The sequence below is a fragment of the Symphalangus syndactylus genome, chromosome 14 (assembly GCF_028878055.3).
Source record: "Symphalangus syndactylus isolate Jambi chromosome 14, NHGRI_mSymSyn1-v2.1_pri, whole genome shotgun sequence".
In the NCBI taxonomy this organism is placed as follows: Eukaryota; Metazoa; Chordata; class Mammalia; order Primates; family Hylobatidae; genus Symphalangus; species Symphalangus syndactylus.
This window is the reverse complement of record NC_072436.2, coordinates 42,409,448-42,430,458: the sequence shown is the minus strand read 5'-3', so window position 1 is coordinate 42,430,458 and position 21,011 is coordinate 42,409,448. Positions and strand designations below refer to the sequence as shown.

Below are 21,011 nucleotides of genomic sequence, written 5' to 3'. Positions count from 1 at the left end.
TTCTTGTATGAGTTTTAGCAGATTGTCTTTCAAGGAATTGTTCCATTTCATCTGGGTTATCAAATTTGTGGACATAGCATTATTCATAATATTCCTTTATTTTTTTAACATCCATGGGACATATAGGGATGCCCCCTCTTTTATCCCTGATATTAGTACTTTGTGTCCTCTGTTTTTCTTAATTTGCTTGCTAGAAGCATATGATTTTTATTGATCTTTTTAAAGATTAACTTATTGATATTTTTATTTCATTGATTTTTCTCTATTGATTTTGTTCTCAATTTCATTGATTTCTTCTTTTATTTCTTTTATTTTATTTATTCTTTGCATTTAATTTGCTCTTTTTTCCCTAGTGTCCTAAAGTGAAGATTTGGATTATTTATTTTAGATCTTCCTTCTTTTCTAATCGATGCATTCAGTGCTATAAATTTCCCTCCAGGTACTACTTTTGCAGCATCTCACAAATGTTGCTAAATTACATCTTCATTTTTATTTAGTTCAAAATATTTTTTAAATTTCTCTTGAGAGTTTTTCTAAGACCCAAGTGTTACTTGGAAGTATGTTGTTACATCTCCAAGTATTTTGGGATTTCCAGCCATCTTTCTATTATGGATTTCTAATTTAATGCCACTGTGGCCTGAGAGTAGACATTGTATGATTTCTATTTGTTTAAATTTGTTAAGGTGTGTTTTGCGGACCAGGATATGGTCTGTCCTGGTGAATGTTCCCTGTGGGCTTGAAAAGAATGTGTAATCTGCTGTTGTTGGTTGAGATATTCTATGGATGTCAATTGTATCCAGTAGACCGATGGTGCCATTAAGTGCTATTAAGTTCAGTTATATCCTTACTGATTTTCTGCTTGCTGTCTCTGTCCATTTCTGATTCAGGGGTATTAAAGTCTCCAGCTGTAATACTGGATTCATCTACTTCTCCTTCTGTCAGTTTTTGCATCATGTATTTTGACACTGTTGTTAGGTGCATGTAATGTTAAGGATTATTATGTCTTCTTGGGGAATTGACCCCTTTGTCATTATGTAATGGCTCTATTTATTCTGATAACTTTTCTCACTCTGAAGTCTGTTTTGTCTGAAATTGATATGGATATCTTTTGATTAGTGTTAGCATGTTATCTCTTTCTTCATTCATTTACTGTTAATCTACTTGTGTGTGTATATTTAAAGGTTTCTTGTAAACATATAGTTGTGTCTTGTTTTATTTTATCAACTTACAATTTTTAATTTGTATATTTACATCATTAATTTTCAAAGTGATGTGTGATAGAGTCAGGTTAAATTCTACGATATTTGCACTATTTTATTATATTTGTTGCCCTAGTTTTTTGTTATTTTTCCTGTCTTTCACTCTTTTTCTGTCTTTTGTGGTTTTTATTGAGCATTTTTAATTTTCTATTTTCTCTCCTTTATTAGCATATCAGTTGTATCTCTTTTTTTACTTTTTTAATTGGTTGCATTGGAGTCTGCAATATTCATTTACAATGAATTCAAGCCCACTTTCAAATAACTCTATGCTGCTTTGCAAGCAGTATGAGTACTTGTAATAACAAAATAATATTTATTTCTCCCTCCTGTTCCTTGTATCATTGCTGTCATTCATTTCTCTTATACATGAGCATTGTAAGTGTATGTAAACACACACAAGCATAAAATGATCAAATACATTGTTTTTATTTTAAACAGTTATTTGTTAAATCAATTAAGAATAGCAAAAATAAAAGTTTTAAGTTTACTGCCATTCCTTCTCTGATGCATTGCCTTTCTGTCTGTAGATCTGAATTTCTGACCTATATTATTTTCTTTCTCTCCAAAGAATTTTTTAAAAACAGTTCTTGCAAGGCACATCTACTGGCAACACATTCACTCGATTCTTGTTTGTTTGAGAAATCTTTATTCATGCTTCACTTTTGAAGGATAATTTCACAGGGTACAGAATTCTAGGTTGGTAGGTTTTTCTCTGTCAACACCTTAAATATTTCACTCCACTCTCTTGCTTGCATTTTCTTTTGAAAATTCAAATGTAACTCTTTTCCTTTGCTCCTTTATAGGTAACGTGTTTTTTCCCCTCTGACTTCTTTCAGGATTTTTTCTTTATCTTTTATTTTATGTAGTTTGAAAGTGCGATACCAAGGTGTCATTTTTCTGGCATCTATCCTGCTCGTTGTTCTCTGAGCTTCCTGGATCTGTGGTTTGGTGTCTGACAATAATTTGGAGAAATTCTCAGTTATTATTGTTTCAAATATTCCTTCTGTTCCTTTCTATCTTTCTTCTCCTTCTAGTATTCCCATTACATATGTATAATTGCCCCACAATTCTTGCTTTGAAGTTGTCCTACAGTTCTTGGATATTCCATTATGATTTTTTTTTCTAATTTTTTTTTCTGTTTGCTTTTCCATGGTGGAGGTTTCTATTGAGATATCCTCAAGCTCAGAGAGTCTTTCCTCACCTGTGTCCAGTCTCCTAATAAGCACATCAAAGACTTTCTTCATTTCTGCTACAGGGTTTTTGATTGCTAACATTTCTTTTCTGGCTCTTTATCTTTGCTTACATCACCCATCTGTTCTTACATGCTGTCTAGTTCATACATTAAAGCCCTTAGCATGTGAATCATAGTTGTTTTGTATCCCTGGTCTTAAAAATCTAACATTAGTTGCCACATCTCAATCTACTTCTGATGCTTGCTCTGTCTCTTCAAACTGTGGGGTTTTTTGCCTTTCAGTACGTACTGTGATATTTTCTTGATACCAGACATGGTAGACTGGATAAAAAGAACTGCTGTAAATAGGCCTTTGGTGCTGTTGGGGCCATGCGGCCACAAATGTTCTATAGTCCTGGGATCAGGTCTCAGTCTTTCAGCAAGCCTGTGCCCCTGGCCTGTGAACTTCCCCAGTGCTTCTCAGTTTCCCCCACTCCTCTGTAGGTGAGACAGGATGGCTACAGTGGGTTGAAGTTGGGTATTTCCCTTGCCCCCAGTAGGTAAGGCTCTCATAAAACCCCAATGGAGGCCAGATGTGGTGGCTCACGCCTGTAATCTCAGCACTTTGGGAGGCCAAGGCAGGCAGGTGACTTAAGGTCAGGAGTTCAAGACCAGCCTGGCCAACATGGTGAAACCTTGTCTCTACTAAAAATGCAAAAATTAACTGGATATAGTGGAACACACTTGTAATCCCAGCTACTTAGGAGGCTGAGGCAGAAGGATCGTGAGACTCTTGTCTCAAAAAGAAACTCACACACACACACACACAACAAACAAACAAACAAACAAAACATCCCAGTGGGTGAGGCTGTAGTTAACTAGCTTATCCTATATGTGGATCTTATTAAGCACAGAATGCTCTGGCATGTTTCACAGTGGTTCCTCTTCGCCTCACCCTGCCAGAAGCACGAGTGGATTTTTCTCTGATATTCACTATGAAGACTTAGTGGAGCTGCTCCTTGAGGCAGAAGTCACAAAGGTGTGGGGCCCCCAGTGACTGGGCCCCTGCAGTTCTTACCTCTCAGGCTGTCCACACTGAACCTCCAGCACACATCAGTTACAGTTCAGGCCCTGCTAGCCGAGCACTGCTTCCTATGGAGGCTGCTGCTCGCGGATTTCTGGTATTTCCCTATTGATCTCTTCAATTTGGGGGGCAGCAGTTTGCCCTGTGACCTCAGTTCTCTTACAGATCTAAGAAGAGGAGTTGCTTTTTCAGTTTATTCAGCTTTTTTACTCGCTGTTAAGATAGAGTGGTGACTTTCAGCTTCTTACATTCTAGACTGGGAGCCGGACACCGCCGTTATCTTTCTTTATTGAATGGTGTGTGTGCTAATACACCTTTAACAACCAACTCCTAATGATAGTTACTGTGGCGGTTGTATTTAACTAAAAGCCCCAGACACTGTTTTATTTCATTGATCTTCTTATCAAGGAACATTTATGTTATTTTATTTTTTTCCCTAAATGTAGAAATTTACAATTTGCATTTATCCATGGTCCTGGCTGTCGACTATACTTGAACTATGATCCTGTCATCGCAGGTCTCTGTCCCTTTCACTGTTACATTGCCTGGAAATCAATTTTCTTTACAAAAGTAAAGTATATTTTTGATATTTGGTTTTTCAATATTTAAAAAAATTTCAGAGTGGAAATATACGTGTCATTTAGAAGCACAACAAAATTGCATGCTTCTTGCTTTCTTCCTGAATTTGTTTTCTGGCATATAAGACAATTCTGTTATGAAACTATTAAATACTTGGTATTCACTGAGATTATTTGAAAAATAGGAAAGAAAAAATAAATATAAAAGTGTTCCACCTCTTCTATCTCCTAGAGTTATCCATTCTTTAAATTTTGGCATATATATTTTCAAACTTTTTCTAGGTATATATGTATTTAAAATTTTTTAACCAAAAATAGTAAAATTAATGATGACATTCCACTTTATGGGCACCATGCATATGGGTTTGTATCTTACTTTGCTTTTTTCATTTAAAAATAACTATCAAGTCCACTAAGTAAATTATGGTATATTCATGTAATGCAATGTAACTGTGTAGTTAGTGAGGGAGATCTATATGTACTGTCACTAAATGATCTTTAGACTAAACTAAGTGGAAAAAAGCAAGATACAGAAAAGTGTGGTGAGTTCACTACCATTTATATATTTCTAAAAGGTATGTATGTATATATGTGTGCATATATATGTTTATGCATGTATATATATATATATATATATATATATATATATATATATATACATACTTCAGGAGAATATCTCTGTACTTTTGGAAGGCTATATAAGAAACTTTTTGGCTGGGCATGGTGGTTCATGCCTGTAATCCCAGCACTTTAGGAGGCTGAGGTGGAAGGATCAGTTGAGCCCAGGAGTTTGAGACCAGCCTGGGCAGCATAGTGAGACCTTGTCTCTACAAATAATAATCAACAAAATTAGCCACGTGTAGTGGCACACGCCTGTGGTCCCAGCTACTCAGGAGGCTGAGGAGGGAGGATCACGTGAGCCTGAAAAGTCAAAGCTGCGGTGAGCTGTGATTGTGCCACTGCACTCCAGCCTGGGCAACAGAGCAAGACCTCGTCTCAAAAACAAATAAATAAATAAACAAAAAGAAACTTATTAATGATTGCTTTGTGGAAGGTAAGCTGAAATACCAGAGATCAGGACTGGGATTCGTTTTTTGAATCTTATTTTATTTTATTTTTTGGGACAGAGTCTCTCAACCAGGCTGGAGTGGAATGGCATGATCTTGGTTCACTGCAACATTCGCCTCCCGGTTCAAGAGATTCTCTTGCCTCACCCTCCAGAGCAGCTGGGATTACAGGCATGTGCCACTGTGCCCTGCTAATTTTTTTTTTTTTTTTTTTTTTTTTTTTTTTTTTTTTTTTTTTTTTTAGTAGAGACAGGGTTTTGCCATATTGGCCAGACTGGTCTCGAACTCCTGGCCTCAAGTGATCTGCCTACCTCGGCCACCAAAGAACTGGGATTACAGGTATGCCACTGTGCCCGTCCTGTTTTCTGAATTTTTTATTTTTTATTTTTATTTTTAAATGGCTCTTGCTGCCCAGGCTGGAGTGCAGTGGTGCAATCTCAGCTTACTGCAACCTCTGCCTCCTGGGTTCAAGCAATTCTCCTGTCTCAGCCTCCCAAGTAGCTGGGACTATAGGCACACAGCATCATGCCTGGCTAATTTTTGTATTTTTAGTAGAAAGGGGGTTTCACCATGTCGACCAGGCTGGTCTTGATCTCCTGACCTCAGGTGATCCACCGACTTTGGCCTCCCAAAGTGCTGGGATTACAGGCATGAGCCACTGTGCTTGGCCTGTTTTTCGAATTTAATATTAACATTTCTCTTTTAATTTCCATTATTTCTCTCCTATATCATTTTTAATGACTGAGTGTATTCCATCGAATGCACAATACTGTAATTTATTTAACCAGTCCCTTTTTGCTTTGCATTTGTCTCTAGTTTTTCTCTAGTTTAACAAACACTGTAATGAATGTCTTCAGTGACAAATCTTTCTGCACACTTGATTTTTCTTAGAATAGAGTTCCTAGAAGTGGCTATTGGTAGCTCAGAGGGTGCACAGGCTTCCAAGGCTTTGATATTTGATAGGAATCACCAAACTGCCTGCCCTACATTTATATCCCCACCAAAAATGGGGAAGTGCCTGTTCCATGCATACTGGCCACCACTGTGAGTTGGCTTTATGTTTCTCATTGCTAATTTGACAGGCAAAAGGAACAAAAGGGGAATCTTCCTGTTTAAAACTGTGTTTCTTTGATTGTTACCCAGGTATGCCATTTTAAAATATGTTTAATGGAAATTTGTTTTTCTTCTTTCATGAGTTCCCTGATTTTTGACCTCGGCCTATTTTTCTCTTAAGGTATTTGTCTGCTTTTCCACCGGTTTTTTAAGTCTTTATATAGTAAAGACATTAAGCCTTTGTCTGTCATGTATCCTGCAAGTATTTTTCTAGTTTATTTGCCTTTTTGTTTTATTTCTGCTATTTTTAACATCGAGTATTTAGTTTTGCTGTAGCCAAATCTTTGTTATCATACCTTGAAATACATTCCCCAGTTCAAGATTAAACATCTATTCATATTTTCTTGGACATTCAAGTTTAATCCTTATGGAATGAATTTTGGCATATACAGTGGATTAGATAACTAATTTTATTTTTTTAATGATTAGCCAATTTTAGTCACATTTTCTAACTGATTATTGCTGGTATATGAGAAAGCCAATGATTTTTATGTATTTATCCTAAAACTGGCAGCCTTTCTCAAATTCTTATTCTAATATTCACTTGCTTCTGTATTTTTCTAGGTAGAAAATTATATACCCTTCTTTCTAATATTTATACTTTTGTCTTATTTTTCTATTTATTTGGCTCTAATTTCTAGACCAATGTTAGATACCAGTGTGGATATCATGGTGTTTTCTTAAAAAAGAAAAAGAAAGAAAGAAACAAAATTAATCTGGTATTTTCTTCTTTTTGTTTTTAATTTTTATAAAATTAAATTTCTGTCTTGTGATATTTTGCTCTTCTGACTGCTCTGACGTGTGGGAAGCCTTTGGTTACCTCTCCCTTTATGTGATCAGCAAAGCCTTAGGCTGGTGTGAGCTGGGCCAGTCATGCCTTGGGCCTCTGCTGGTGGTGAGCTTGAGAGGCAGGTCAGGCACAGAGTTCCGGAGCATTCTATGGGCGCCTCCCCTAAGCCAGGGCTCCACTCTAGTGCCCTCATGGTGATTAGAAAAGCCCCCACACTCTCGGCTGGGCACAGTGGCTCACGCCTATAATTCCAGCACTTTGGGAGGCTGAAGTGGGCAGATCATGAGGTCAGGAGATCGAGACCATCCTGGCCAACATGGTGAAACCCCGTCTCTACTAAAAATACAAAAAAAAAAAAAAAAAAAAAAATTAGCCAGGCGTGGTGGTGCACACCTGTAGTCCCAGCTACTCGGGAGGCTGAGGCAGGGGAAATCGCGTGAACCCTGGAGGCGGAGGTTGCAGTGAGCCAAGATGGGGCCATTACACTCCACTCTGGCGACTGAGTGAGACTCCGTCTAAAAAAAGAAAAAAAAGAAAAGCCCCCCACACTCACGGCTGAGCGTTGCTGGAGGGACGCTCTGCTAAATGCCCCCAGACCTGAGGCTGACTTTTGGGCCGTGTGAAGTGATATGATGCTCTTAGAATGCTTTTTACATTTTTCTGGCCTATAATGTCAGTTGGAAAAGGTGGCATTGTAAAGTCGTAAATCTTTTTGGTTTGGGTGTTTTTGAAGCTGGGGGTTGCAGGAGAGGATGGGGAAAGCGAGGGGTGTGATTGCCTCTGGTGGCCCCCATGCTCTACTTGTTCTCCTGGGAGAGGGCAGTTTGGAAGAGGCATGGGAGGAGCTTCCCAGCTCAGAGCCCAGCCTGCCTTCCTTCTGTGTGATCCCAGATGGGCTGTCCAGCTCTGTTAGATCAATGCTGCCTCACCTCGGATGGACACCAAACCCTACGGCCCCCTCAGCTCCCGGTGAAGCAGTTTCTCTGATGATTTCATGGACCCCACCAGCCTAAAACATCTCTCCCTCTGACCTCAAAAGAGGCCTGTAAGTCTCGAATTGCTGCTTTGTGTTACAGCATTAGAGACTCCTTGGAAAGGCGGCTGGTGCACTCTGACGGGCTTCTCCATGAGGCCATCTCTTGGCCATCTCCTCCTTAGCCTGTTAAAGTCACACATGGGCCAGCTGGTCTAGCAGAGAACAAATAACGGGGCAGTTTAGGCTGACAGGCCTTGGGGTGTTCCGTGATGCACCTGGCTGCCTAAGGAAGGATGGTTCTGGAGGAGGGAACAGAGGTTCGCCAAAGGCCCCTTGGAGTGACACCCGTTTTGCCCAGGCCATTGCTGTGGTGGTCTCTGTCTCTGTCTCTCTCTGTCTTTTTTTTTTTTTTTTTTAAGATGGAGTCTTGCTCTGTCACCCTGGCTGGAGTGCAGAGGTGTGATCTCGGCTCACTGCAACCTCTGCCTCCCGGGTTCAAGTGATTCTCCTGCCTCAGCCTCCCAAGTAGCTGGGACCACAGGCGCACGCCACCATGCCCGGCTAGTTTTTGTCTTTTTAGTAGAGACTGAGTTTCACCATATTGGTCAGGCTGGTCTCAAATTCCTGATCTCAGGTGATCACCCGCCTCGGCTTCCCAAAGTGCTATGATTACAGGCATGAGCCACCGTACCCGGCCGTCTGTCTCTCTTGACCCTTGTTGCAGCTGTTTTCTCCTTCCCCCAGGGCTCCTCTCTGGTCACGTCTCCCTGTGAGTCCCCATCTCTCCTCTGTCCTTTTCCTCTTCCTCCCCCCATCTTATCCGCCCTGCCATTCGTCTTTGTGTCTCCTGGCACCTGTGACAGTGTCCTGAGTATTTCCTTCCTCGATGACTGCCCATCTCCCAGTCTCAACCCCCCCAAAAGCCCGCCTTTCCTCCTTGCTGCCTGCCTCTTCCTTTCTCCTTCCATCTGTTTCCACTTTGTGCATTTATACTTGGTATTGTTTAATATTCCAAAGAATTTAAGAGGGTTATTGAAAGCTTTATGTGCCCACGACTCTAAATAAATGTAGTTGGATTGGGTTATTTTTTTGTTCTTGGATGAAGCCAGAATCTTAAAGCCTTTTCTACTTAGCTGAATTTATTTTTATTCCAAATATTTTTATTTCATTAAATAAATAATACGAGTTGCATTTTAAAGCCCTAACTCTGTGGTACATTGCCAGGCTTTCCCATTTGGGGCTCTTTGCAGCTGTAATCAATAGTGTCAGAAAGAGAGGGTGCTAGCTGGTTGCAGTGGCTCACACCTGTAATCCCAGCACTTTGGGAGGCCAAGGCAGGCAGATTGCCTGAGCTCAGGAGTTCAAAACCAGCCTGGGAAACATGGCAAAACACCATCTCTACCAAAAAATACAAAAATTATCTGGGTGTGGTGGCACACGCCTGTAATCCCAGCTACTCAGCAGGCTGAGGCAGGAGAATCGCTTGAACCCAGGAGGCGGAGGCTGCAGTGAGGGGAGATTGTGCCACTGCACTCCAGCCTGGGTGGCAGAGCGAGACTCCGCCCCTCCCTCCAAAAAAAAAGAAAGAGGGTGCTCCTGGGTGAAGATGTCAGATACCTGAATGGATAATGCACTCTTCTTGGACCCATTCCTTGGAATCTCTTCCGAGCCTCCACAGTACTAACTAGAGTCTTGTTTCCTTTTGTGTTGTGTGTGTGTCCGTGTGCTTGTGTCCACGGTGGACCCGGAACTGCAGGACGAGATTCTGACGGTGCTCAGGAGAGTGGATGAGAACTGGGCGGAAGGCATGCTGGGAGACAAGATCGGGATCTTCCCGCTCCTGTACGTGGAGGTAAGACCGTGCCGCCCTCCCACACTTGGCTCCTTCTTGCCCACCCTTGTTTCACTACAGTGGGGTCACCTGACATTGAAGCCCTTTTTCTAAGAGAGAAAGAGGATCCTCCACAATAGCCTCTGGCCAGAGAGCTGCTGTGTGTGGGCTTTGATTCACCTCACGTGGTCGGTGCTGTGAGCACTGCCTTGGCCAGTTTTGAATGGTCTGTCCCAGGCCTGGCTGCAAATCATTTCACCACGTGGGCAGTGGCAGCAGGGCCCCCTTGTGCACCTTCCCCCCTTTTCTCAAGGGACCCCTGCACCTGGCACCCATGCTTCTCAAACTCCCCCAAGTGCTGCTGCTCTTTTCTCACGAGCGCCAGAGGGGAAGAACCCATCCCAAGGCAGCATTTTACCTTCCCACTGCACACGGATTAGAAGGAACCGTTGCTGGCCATCTGCAAAGTCCTCCTTGGACTCTGGGTTATTGGGCAACTCTTCTGCCCGAGAGGCACCACAGCAAAGGTGCTTTGAGGCTAATTCCAGACCTACTAATTTCCTTTCCCTTTTTTTTTTTGAGACAGATTCTGGCTCTGTCGCTCAGGCTGGAGTGTGGTGGTGCCATCTCTGCTCACTGCAAGCTCCGCCTCCCGGGTTCACACCATTCTCCTGCCTCAGCCTCCCAAGTAGCTGGGACTACAGGCGCCTGCCACCATGCCCAGCTAATTTTTTGTATTTTTAGTAGAGATGGGGTTTCACCGTGTTAGCCAGGATGGTCTCGATCTCCTGACCTCATGATCCTCCTGCCTCAGCCTCCCAAAGTGCTGGGATTACAGTCATGAGCCACCGCCCCCGGCCTTCCTTTCCCTTTTCTGTAATTAAAGCACCAAGTTTCTAGTGAGTACGTTTAGGGTAGCTGCTGCGCAGGAAGCATCTTAACGTGTGTCTTTAAAACACCTGCTAGCCTTGGGCTGTGTGTGTGTATGTAGGAGTATTTGCCTATGGCGTGTGTGTCTGCCATTTGTCAGTGCAAGGCCACATGTGCACATTGGTGAGCGGACCACATGCTTTCATCCTGTAACCACCAGCATCATCCCATAAGAGTGGCTTCAGTGAATGCTTCCTGAGTGCTTGTTGTGTGCAGACACTTGTAAGTACCTGCTCATTTAATCTTCTCAGCAACACTGGCATATGAAAACCATGAGTGGCCCTGCTTTACAGATGAGCAAACAGAAGTGCAGAAAGGTTATGTAGCATTCTCAAGGTCCCACAGCCGAGGAGTGGCAGAACCAGGGTTTGAGCGTGGGCCTCTTGGCCGTAGACTCAGCCAGCCCTTCACTCTCCTGCCCTCACACCATCTCCTGCCTCTCCACTGTCTCTGGCTAATGAACTGCAGTTTATTCAGCTCAGTGCTGGGCTCCATGTGTCCCCCCTGCCTGACACACTTAAGGGCTTCAGACTTGGCACCGAAAGCCCACAGGTGACATGGCCAGATTTGCCACACCTACCACGCAGTGTGCAGATACTTAAAGATGTCTGTTTAAAATATCTGTCAATTCCCCGTTGCCTACAGGATAAAGTCCAAATGCTTTAGCTTGGCATTCAAAGCCCTTTGCAGTTAGGCCATAGTCTATTTTGCAGCCTCGTCTCTCATTTCCTCCCCTCTTCCCCAAATATTCGAGACCAGTAGTTCTCGCACATTTAGTTTGCATGTGCTGCCCAGGCCATCTGAGGCCCTCCCACAGCAATGGCAGATAATTCACACACACACTCTCCTGTAAGACTCACATCTGCCCTCAACACTTTGCAGGTTTCCATGTATTTGCACATTTGCTTTAGCTTTTCTGTCCTGGTGCTTAAGACCAAAGAACTTAATGCATGAATACCACTTACAATGTTGTCCAGAAGTCAGAAATCTGAGCTCTTGGACATTTTTAGCTGGCCAAACTTTTTTCTCCAGGAAGATTCTTACTGGGATACCCAACATATACATGAATGTTCACAGAAACTTCATTATGATGGCCCTAAACAGCATACCACTCAAGTGTCCATCAACAGTGGGATGGCTGAGGAAGATGCAGTATATCCATATAGTGGAACGCTCTCCCACCACGCATGTGAACAAAAGAGTAATAGCTTTAAGGGCATAGGCAAATCTCCAAGTCAAATTTTTGAAAGAAGCCAGACTTAAAAGTATATGCCATATAGGTTTTTTTAGGAGGTTCAAAAGCAGAACTCCTCTGTTGTGACAGAAGTCAGAGCAGTAGTGACCTTGGGGATTCTGACTGGAAGAGGTAAGGAGGTTCTGGGCTGCAGAAAGGTTTCGTTTCCTGATCTCGGGATGGCTGCACAGATTATGCAGCTGTAAAATGGTGTCCAGTTAAGGTTTGTGCACTTCTAACTGCAATTTCAAAAGCTAAGAGCAAATCTTACAGGGCAGGTAAGATCTTACCAAGGCAGCTGACAGTAGCGGAGGTGGCTGAAGACTGCTTTTGGCCCCTCAGCCCCTTCCCTGAAAGAAGCTGTCAGGCACCATTGGGAGTCCGCAAGTGGGTGCAGGCCCGAGACCCAGTCCAGCAGGCCCTCTGTCATCTCTTCCTGGTTCCACAGGCACACTCAGAGACAAACTGGGGAGTCAGCCGCATCTATGCCTTCCTGCAGCATGACTCCCTGTGGGTCTGAAAAGCCACCTTAAAGCCCTCCTCCCTCAGGGCCATGAGGAGGGCTCCACAGCCCCACCTGCCCCCACACCCACTCACAGGTTCTGCCTCCGCTCTTGGGCACAGCCCCTTCCACCCACCTGGATAGGAAGCCCTGGACTGTCCTTCAGGCTCAGAGACACAGACCTCCTCCCAAGCATCCTTGGGCAGGGGGACCCACTGCCCCTCCTGCCCCTTCCTGAGATGGCTGCCCATGCAGTACTGGGCCCTATGCCACACACCCATAGCCTGGTGGCCTCGGCTCGGACACAGGCTCCCGGGCTCTCAGCAGCCACTGAAGACCAGCCTGAACAGGTGTTTCCTGGGACTTTTCATTCTTTATGTACTGACTGCTTGCACCCCACACACCGCATGGATCCTGGTGGATCGGAAAGTCCTGGTTTGGCCCAAACTGCTTCCCTCTGGGAGGCCGCACAGGCATTTGAGGTGGGAACTTGGGTGTTTGCAGGGTTCCTGAGAGAGTCAGACCCACCTGCCAGGAGGGAGCCTGGAGTTTCCCTCTTGGGCTACTGCACAGGCAGCCAGCACAATCCCAGTGATGCTTGTCCCCTGGTGCATGAAGGAATGTAGCAGACCCGTCACCTCACACTAGAGGTGACGTAAGCTAGGATTGCACCAAGGTCTCCTCCACAGCCGCTTCAGCCGGGATCTGCAAGCACCTGGCAGGGTTCTACCCAGCGCACAGCTGCCCTATAGGGTTCACAGAGGGACTCCCACCTCGCCTGGCCTCATCTGGCCTCAGCTTCCCATCAGTGCAGTGCAGGCCATGATGCTAAGCCCACGGTGGACCTTACAAAGTAAACGAGAGTGTGCCCTGCACAGTGCTCTCCCTCCTTGGTCGTGTCTCTGTCTGGGCCTGCCAGTGGCACAGTGAGCTGAAGGGCACGCACTTGGCCTGGAGCCAGCCTGGCCTTGCACTGCTTCAGCTGCTTTCAGAGGAGGTGGACCCCGTCCTGGACATATGTACATTTCCCTCTGCTGTTCTATAGAAATAATCCTCTCTCCACAGCCCCTGGCGCCCACCTGCCACAGGCATTCACCCATGAGCTGGGCTTATTGCACCTGGGCACGGACCCCATCTGTGCTGTGCTGACCGGAGATGCCTCACTCCCTGCCCAGCTCCTCTGTCCATGGCTCCAGCCACTGTCATGTCCTGGAACCTGCCTCCTTGTCCTTTTCTCCCATCGTTTTGCAAAAAGATGTGAGAAACTCTCCTGCGGCCATCCCCACGCCAGGACCCAGGGCACATCTCCCTGACACCTGTTCATCAGATGCCAGCTGGGCAGCGCCCTTTGCCAGGAGCCTAGGCTGACCCTGCCCCAGTGTCCACTCAGCGACACAGAGAGGAGTGGGCCCGGCCTCTCACCCTCTGGAACTCTAGTCTAGTAGGTGGGACAAGAATTAAATCCAAACACTCCACAGGGCCTTCCTTCTGGGTCTTTAGTCCTTGAGGTTTTCCAGAATTTCAGAAGGCGCTTGTTCTAAGGGGAGTGAGGATGAGCCAATCTGAGGAATTCCTCCTCACCAGTGGGCCAGGGCAGGGTGAACTCACAGGAGGATGGCAGGCGAGGGACTCCGTCATCCAGAGTTCTGCCCTTTCTGTAGCATGAGTGCCGGGGCTGAGCACCCCTGCAGCCCCCCTCTTTTTGCACAGGGTCCAAGCCAACCTGCTTGGGGTCAGGCCTCAGCCCAGCCCTCGGCTGTTCCCTGAGAACAGGGCCCATTCCTCATAGGCCCTGATGGCAGGACCATGAGCAGCCCATGGGCAGCTCAGGGCAATGTGGGCTTCAGAGCAGACCTGGCTGGGCCCAGCTTGTCCTACATCACCTGCACATTGAGGGCGTGGCCTGTGGTCAGCCCCTTTACCTTCCTGAGCCTCAGTTTCCCCCCTGAAACAAGGGCAGTGGCGGACATCATGGGCTAGCCATGAGGCATAGAGAAGATAAGAACACACAGGCCGGGCTGGCCGGGGTAGGCAGAGAGCACTGTCCCGTGCTGGTGGTGGTGGTGGTATAAATGTTTGTGAAGTGAAAGCTGCTCCTCGGTCCATTCCTGTGTTCATTGAAGATCACTGTGTCATTGCTGAGCACTGAACACATTTGGCCTGGTGTAGCTGAATGGATTTGAAGGCAGGGCAGTTTCCTGCCTGCGTGAGGTTTGCAGTTGGATGATGTCAACAAAACCAGGACACAGGTCCAGGGTGTGGACGCTTAGGAGAGGCAGCTCTCTTGGCGGCTGTCTTTGAGGAGCATTGTCAGGAAAGGAATCAGCTCGGGTTGGAGAGACTTGGGGGCGGGACACAGGCTGCCTCTGGCTGCTCACACAGAGCCTGGGTGGGCGGCTTGCATAGAGACTTAGAAGGCATGTTAGCAAATACGCCAGTGACTCTTGTCTGTGAGGAAAATCTCTCCATGGGGCCAGAATCCTGATCCAAAAATAGTTCAAAAAAATGGTGAAAGGCAGTAGACACAAATGTCAAGCTCTGCCTCCACATTGACAACATCAGTTGTCCAGGCAGAGTAATGGGGAGACCCGGAGCTCAAGGAACCAACTGAAAAAGACCCCCTAGAGATAGTGCTTTATTTATCCTGAATAGGATATTCAGAAATTGGCTGCTCCCTGCGTTGCTGGTGTGTGCGTGAGTGGTCACCTAGGTAGACCCTCGTGCCCCCACCCCACACATGCATGTGGTGGCATCCCAAGGATCCTTAGAGACAGCCAGCATCTTAGCATCTCTGACAGTAAAGGGTGGGGAGTAGGAACCCTTTCCTATGTTCCCCCAAGTTTCTGTGGTGAACAGTGACCATCCTGTGCCTAGATAGACCCTAGTCTGCAATGTGAGGACAGACAGAGATGGGGTGCGGAGCACCTGTCCCGGCAGCCAGCACACACCCCAGACAGGTCTGCTTAGGAAGGAACACAGAGCCGCTCAGTGTCTGGGCTATTTTGCTGCCTTTGGATTTGGCTTGGGACGAAAAAGTAGGCGCCTTTCCCTGGGGGAAGGTCTAGAATTCGATTAGAGCTGTAACTGTTTATTCTTGGCGTTTTCCATTGATTGTCTGCTTCTATTTGAGCAGCTTTTCAGGGGCATGTGATGGGTGCACACTCCTCTCCACTTGGCTAATAAGAAGTGTGAAGCCTGAGGGCGTTGGACCTCTGTGGGCCAGCAGGGTGTTGGTCTGTGTGGGGAGATGCTGGAGCACGTGGTAAGCAACGGGTCACAGATGAGAGGTGAAGGTGGGGCTCAGCTGTTGCTGATGAGCCTCCTGGTCGTCCCAGTGTCTACTAACCCAGAAAAAGGCCATGGCATCAGTGGCTGTGGTAAGATAACCCCAGGATCCGGGGAAGAAGCAGAGCTGCAGGGGGCGGAAGATTCATACTCTGTGACGCCAGACCCAAGCCTCTGTCTGATGTCAGCATGCTTGTGCCTTAGTTGGTTGTGGAATTAATATGGTGTGGTGTTCGGGAAAATTGTGGATGGAATGCTATTTATAGATCCTGGAAAAAATGGCAGCCGAAATGAAAATCCTTATTTAGCGAAATAATATAATACCCAGAAAAATAGCAGGAGTTCCTGCTGATGGCCATTTCCCATTTGAGAGTGCTTATCTTCAGCACAATGATGATAGTGTGCATCATCAGACCACTGGGTTCTAAGCCTCAGTCGATGCAGCAACATCAAGCTCAGTTCCTCCTGCTCCTGTAGCACAGGTGCCTCCTTGTCACTTTATGTTTTACAAAGAGAGGCTATTATTTTGCAACTCTGCCTCTTAAGTATGCTGTTGAGACGTTTGGTGATGACTTAAAGGCACGACGACAGCTGTCGTTGGGAGCGGATAGCTCTGGCATTGTTGTTAATTGTGCACACTCCACGTTCTGCACTACCTCAAAGTAGTGAGCAGCTCTGCTGTGGTTGGATTTGCCATTTTACCTTGGTCTTGTGGGTTTTCAGCCCTTGCTTGGGCCAGGCGGGATGTGTTCAGGGAGGAAGAGAGGAAGGGTGTGACTTCTAATGAGAGCCACAAGGGAAGTATCCCAGGTGCTGAACTGAGGCTCCTTTCTCCTCCTCAGCACCTCCAGACCTATCTGACCTTGTGGTCCAGGTGGGTTCACCCACCGGCTTGCACTCTGGGTCAGGGAGCTGGCTTGTATTCACTGTCCTGGTCTCTGCCTTTCCCCTCCTTCCAAAGACCCCGTCAATTCCTCAAAGAGAAACCCAGCGTGCCAAGAACCACATAGGCAGTGGGAGAGGGACGGAAGGATGGGGGCTGTAGTTCTCAACTCCCAGTTGACTTTATGCATCCCCACCTGAGACGGAGTTGGAACACCTCTGACTCTTGATCTTGCCTGTGAACTGGAGGCTGCATGGGCTTATGGAGCTGTGTGATGCTTCTGAGGCACCCTCCTTGTTCTTTGCATGCCTGATAATTTTCAGCTGGTTACAGACTTTGTGAATTGTACTGTTTGGGGTATTGGACATCTTGGCATTCCTACAGATGTTCTTGAGCTTTGTTTTTTGTTAAGTTGCTTAGACTCAGTTTGGTGCTTTTGAGGCTTTGTCAGGCAGGGCCAGGGAAGCCTTTCATGTGGGGCTAATTTCTCTACTGCTGAGGCTATAACCTGCTCTACTCCATGCCCCATGATTTATGAGGCTTCCACTCTGGAAGCTGGGAATGAAAACTATTCTTGGCTTTATGTGAGCTCAGAGATTGCTCTGCCTTCTCCTTGTGGGCGGTTGTTTCCCCAGTGCTGGATAGTTCCCTCATACGAATGCCCTGATCAGCTCTCAGCTGAAGACTCCAGGGGCCTTTCTGCAGATCTCCAGGACTGTCTCTCTCTGCAGCTCCCTCCTCTCCAGAACTCTGGCCTGCATCCTGCAGCCACTGTGGCTCCCCAGACCCAGAACTCTGTCTTCTCAATGCAGGGAGAGGCTGGAGAACCCAGAGACAGTAACAGAGCCCGTGTTACGGGCTTCGCCGCTCTTGGTGATTGCTGTCCTGTGCATTCTGCTGTCCCATGTCTGCAAATCTTGTTTCATAGATTTGTTTTCAGTGTCTGGAGCAGGAGGGTAAAAATGATACCCATCATTTCACCTTGGCTAAGCAGATGTTAGCCAGTGATGCTTTAGGAATTTTGAAATAAGGGTCAGAGGTTCCCCAGGGCTCAATCTCCCCAGCTTCAGTGCCAAAGTAATAATCCAGGACTTCTCCTTAGATGAGGAACTGGCAAACACCTTTAAAGTCATTGTTTACCGTGGAGATGGGTTACAACCAAACGCCAAAGCCCGTCCTGTGGTCGCACTCTCCAGGCGAGCCCCTCGCATGTTTGTTTCACTGCTGGTGTTCCCTACACTTCTGCTGACAGATGTGGCCGCTGCTTCTAAGAGTCAGGACACCGTGATGATGCCACATCAGAAGGGATGTGAAAGTATGAAGGAAAAATACTCAGGGATGTCTGCCAGGGAAGGTTGGGGAAGATGCAGTTTTGGTTGAAGTTTCATTTTATTTTTCTTGCTTTTCATCATCCTCTGTTTTTACAAGCTCCTGCAGCAGCGACAGCCTGTGGAAGGGATCCCCCAGCCTTAGTGTGGTTGCCAATCCTGCTCGCATTTCTGTGTCAGTGTGGACTGCGCCTCCAGGAACACTTTGTAAAGCCCTCCTGCAGGTGAAGCTCAGTCACTGCCAAGAACATTGGGCAGGAAAGCCAGAAGCGGGGACCAGAAGGCAGGGACCAGGCAAGCACCCAATGACGTGTCTCCTGGAGTGTGATGTTATGTCTGTGTCTGAACAGAGTGGTCCGGGAGGCAAATTCTTAGACCTATCAGGGAAAATAAGCAGCAACAACCCACTGTTTCCCTTACCTTTCAATTGGATTAACGACATAAAGAAATACATGAGTGTAAAGAAATGAGACAAGACCACGTAAGAGGGAGACTCCAGTCGCATTCATGGTTGGGGTCTGTACATTTTCTTGCCGGGATCTGACCTCCAAGGCGTGATCCACACATACATGGGTGTTAATTGTAGTTTGAGTTTGTTTATCTCCAGCAAAAATAGGTAGGTGCCTAGGTACCGGCTCGCCCTGATTTCTCTCTTCTTAAGTCTTTTTGAGCTCTTTGTGAAATTAACATCTTAGAGTAGAATATCTCACATTCCGTAGCTGCTGGGAGTCTTGTTGCTGTGATTGTTTTGTCTCCCTAAGCCCCTTTGAGGCCAGACCTGTAACTCACAATTCCTTCCCTTCTAGGTCCTGGCACAGGGTGGGGCCCAGGTGCTATCCTGTGCACCTGTGCAGTGTAGTTGTGTTGTGGTTCAATGTTTTACAGAGTTCATCAAGTATGGGGAATGCCCCACTGACCATCTCTAAATGGGTCTAAGCTGGGAAGCTTGCACCAGTTCTTGTATATCTGTGGCAAGACAGCTTAGTAAGTTTTTGTGAAGCCCCTTGTCCTCACTGCCAGCCTCCCTGGGAGCTTCTGTGGGGACAGTGAGTAGCTCTGACTGCAGCCTGAGTGGTTCAGTCACCACTGGGGCCACAGCCCACCTTAAATGTTGTCAGGTCCTGGCCAAAGGGCAAATGGAGCCTCGTGCCATAGTTCCTGAGGTTTGATCTCACCCTACCCACCCTAGCCAGGCAATCCCTGCCCACCAGGTGCCCCCCACCACCTACCTAGGCAGACATCAAACTTTTTAGGTTCCTCCCAAGACCTCGATGCTGGAGAGCCAGACGCTAATTCAGGGCCTTTGGAGGCCCCAGCAGGGCACACACTGGTCCTCAGCACCAGTGCATTCAGCCTTGCCAGAAAGAAGCTGCATGCATGTAGACCAGCAGGAGTCGTTGCTGATTCCCGACTGTTTTGGTAACTAAAGTGGACTACCTGTGTTGGCTTTAAGTAGTAGTTGTGAAATTGTGTGTCAGGAAGATGGCTTCCTCCATGGGTCTACCAAGTGGTCTACCACTTGCTGAGTGCAGAGCCTTGTCCTGGTCTGGAAGCGACAATGGAAGGCTTAAGTGAGTCATCTCCTCAAGGGACTACTCAGGACTGGAAGTGTGTTGGCCTAGGGGCAGCTGAACACCCAGGTGGCCCTGGGGCAGGCTGCCAGAGCATCGGCCTGCAGCCAGTGGAAATAACTGAGCTCCAATCTTGTGTCCAGACTGCTTCTCCCTCAGACTCCAGCTGTTTTTCGGCTTCTCCTGTCACTCATGTGGGCAGCGCACTTCCCTCTGAGCAGGTCAATGGCGGGGTTACTTTTACACCTAACTTTAGCTCCTCGCTGGGCCCTGTTGGGCCCTGCTGGCCTCAGCACGCACACCCACCCAATCCTGTGGAGACAGAGTTCTCACACCTGCCCTCTGCAGGGCATCTTGGGCCATCCACGTCCACCTGCCCTCCCTTCGGCGTGGCCATCACGGTGCCCTGACTCAGCTTCCACCCCCCCGAGCTTCCATGTTCTTGTCTTCCCTTTCACTTCTACCTTTCTTGCCTGAGTAAGTTAGGCTGTGGCTCGCAAACTTCAGTGAGCATTTGAGTGTTGTCAGAAAGGCCCCCCAGGATGGCTAAATAGAAGAAGGGACAGCTTTACTGGTGACATCAGTTTGCAAACTAGAAATAGATAGTCTCTGACATGGAACGAAGGTGCTCTCACTTCTGAGAAGGGAAGGGCAGTTGGGTTTTATGGCTTGCAGGGTCTGTGTTACACAGTAGAATCAGACATATATAGCAAGTTTGGGGGAAAGCTGTGCATATTTATAAGGGGAGCTGAGCGCATGTGCAATGGGCAAACATGTACGTAACACACATCTCATGTCACTTTAGGGTGGGGTTTCAGCATTAAAATGAGGTGAAATTTGGCTCTTTCCACAACAGGTGAACTATAGGACGCAAAGACAGCCTGTGCACAGCCTCCATAACCTGCTGAAACTGGCTTGAGGTCTGCAGTTGCTTATCAGAAAGGGGTGTTTGTAAGGTCTGTCCTCTGTCCCATCAGAGTTGCAGTGGTCTGGGTTATAAATCAGAGGGGTCTGATAGCGCCTATTGTTAGGGGGTTTAGCAAGAGTGTAGCTTTCCTTGTAGCCCAGGAATTTAGGAAGTTACCATGCCAGCACATAGGTAACTTTGTTTCCTTAACGATAGGGTCTCTCTTAGTTGCTGAAGGGACATCTGTTTTGGTCTCAGATCACACAAGTCACTGGGAAAGCTGCAGGCCCAGCCCAGGGGAGAGCCTGCTACAGAGGGGCTGACTCAGAGCCTGGGGCTGAGGCTGCCTGCACCAGGCCCACCTGCGCCCAGCCCACTGGCCACCCCACCTCCCTCAGCAGCCCATCTCCTGACCCCCGACGTGGTTGGCCTTTCCTCAGTCCTCATCTGCATGAACTCTCCACACTTAGCACCTGCCCTTCCATCTTGCACCTGTATCCCC

The 21,011-nt window shown here is 46.8% G+C and overlaps 1 protein-coding gene across 2 annotated transcripts in view; it reads left to right on the top strand.

The window, feature by feature from the left end:
- SH3RF3 (SH3 domain containing ring finger 3) overlaps window positions 1–21,011 on the top strand; it is a 370,552-nt gene that overhangs the window by 227,045 nt on the left and 122,496 nt on the right. For both annotated transcript variants that reach the window (XM_055240629.2, XM_063616653.1), the window contains exon 3: window positions 9,795–9,890. In XM_055240629.2, coding sequence (XP_055096604.1) covers window positions 9,795–9,890 — 96 coding nt within the window. The remainder of the gene's footprint in view (window positions 1–9,794; window positions 9,891–21,011) is intronic.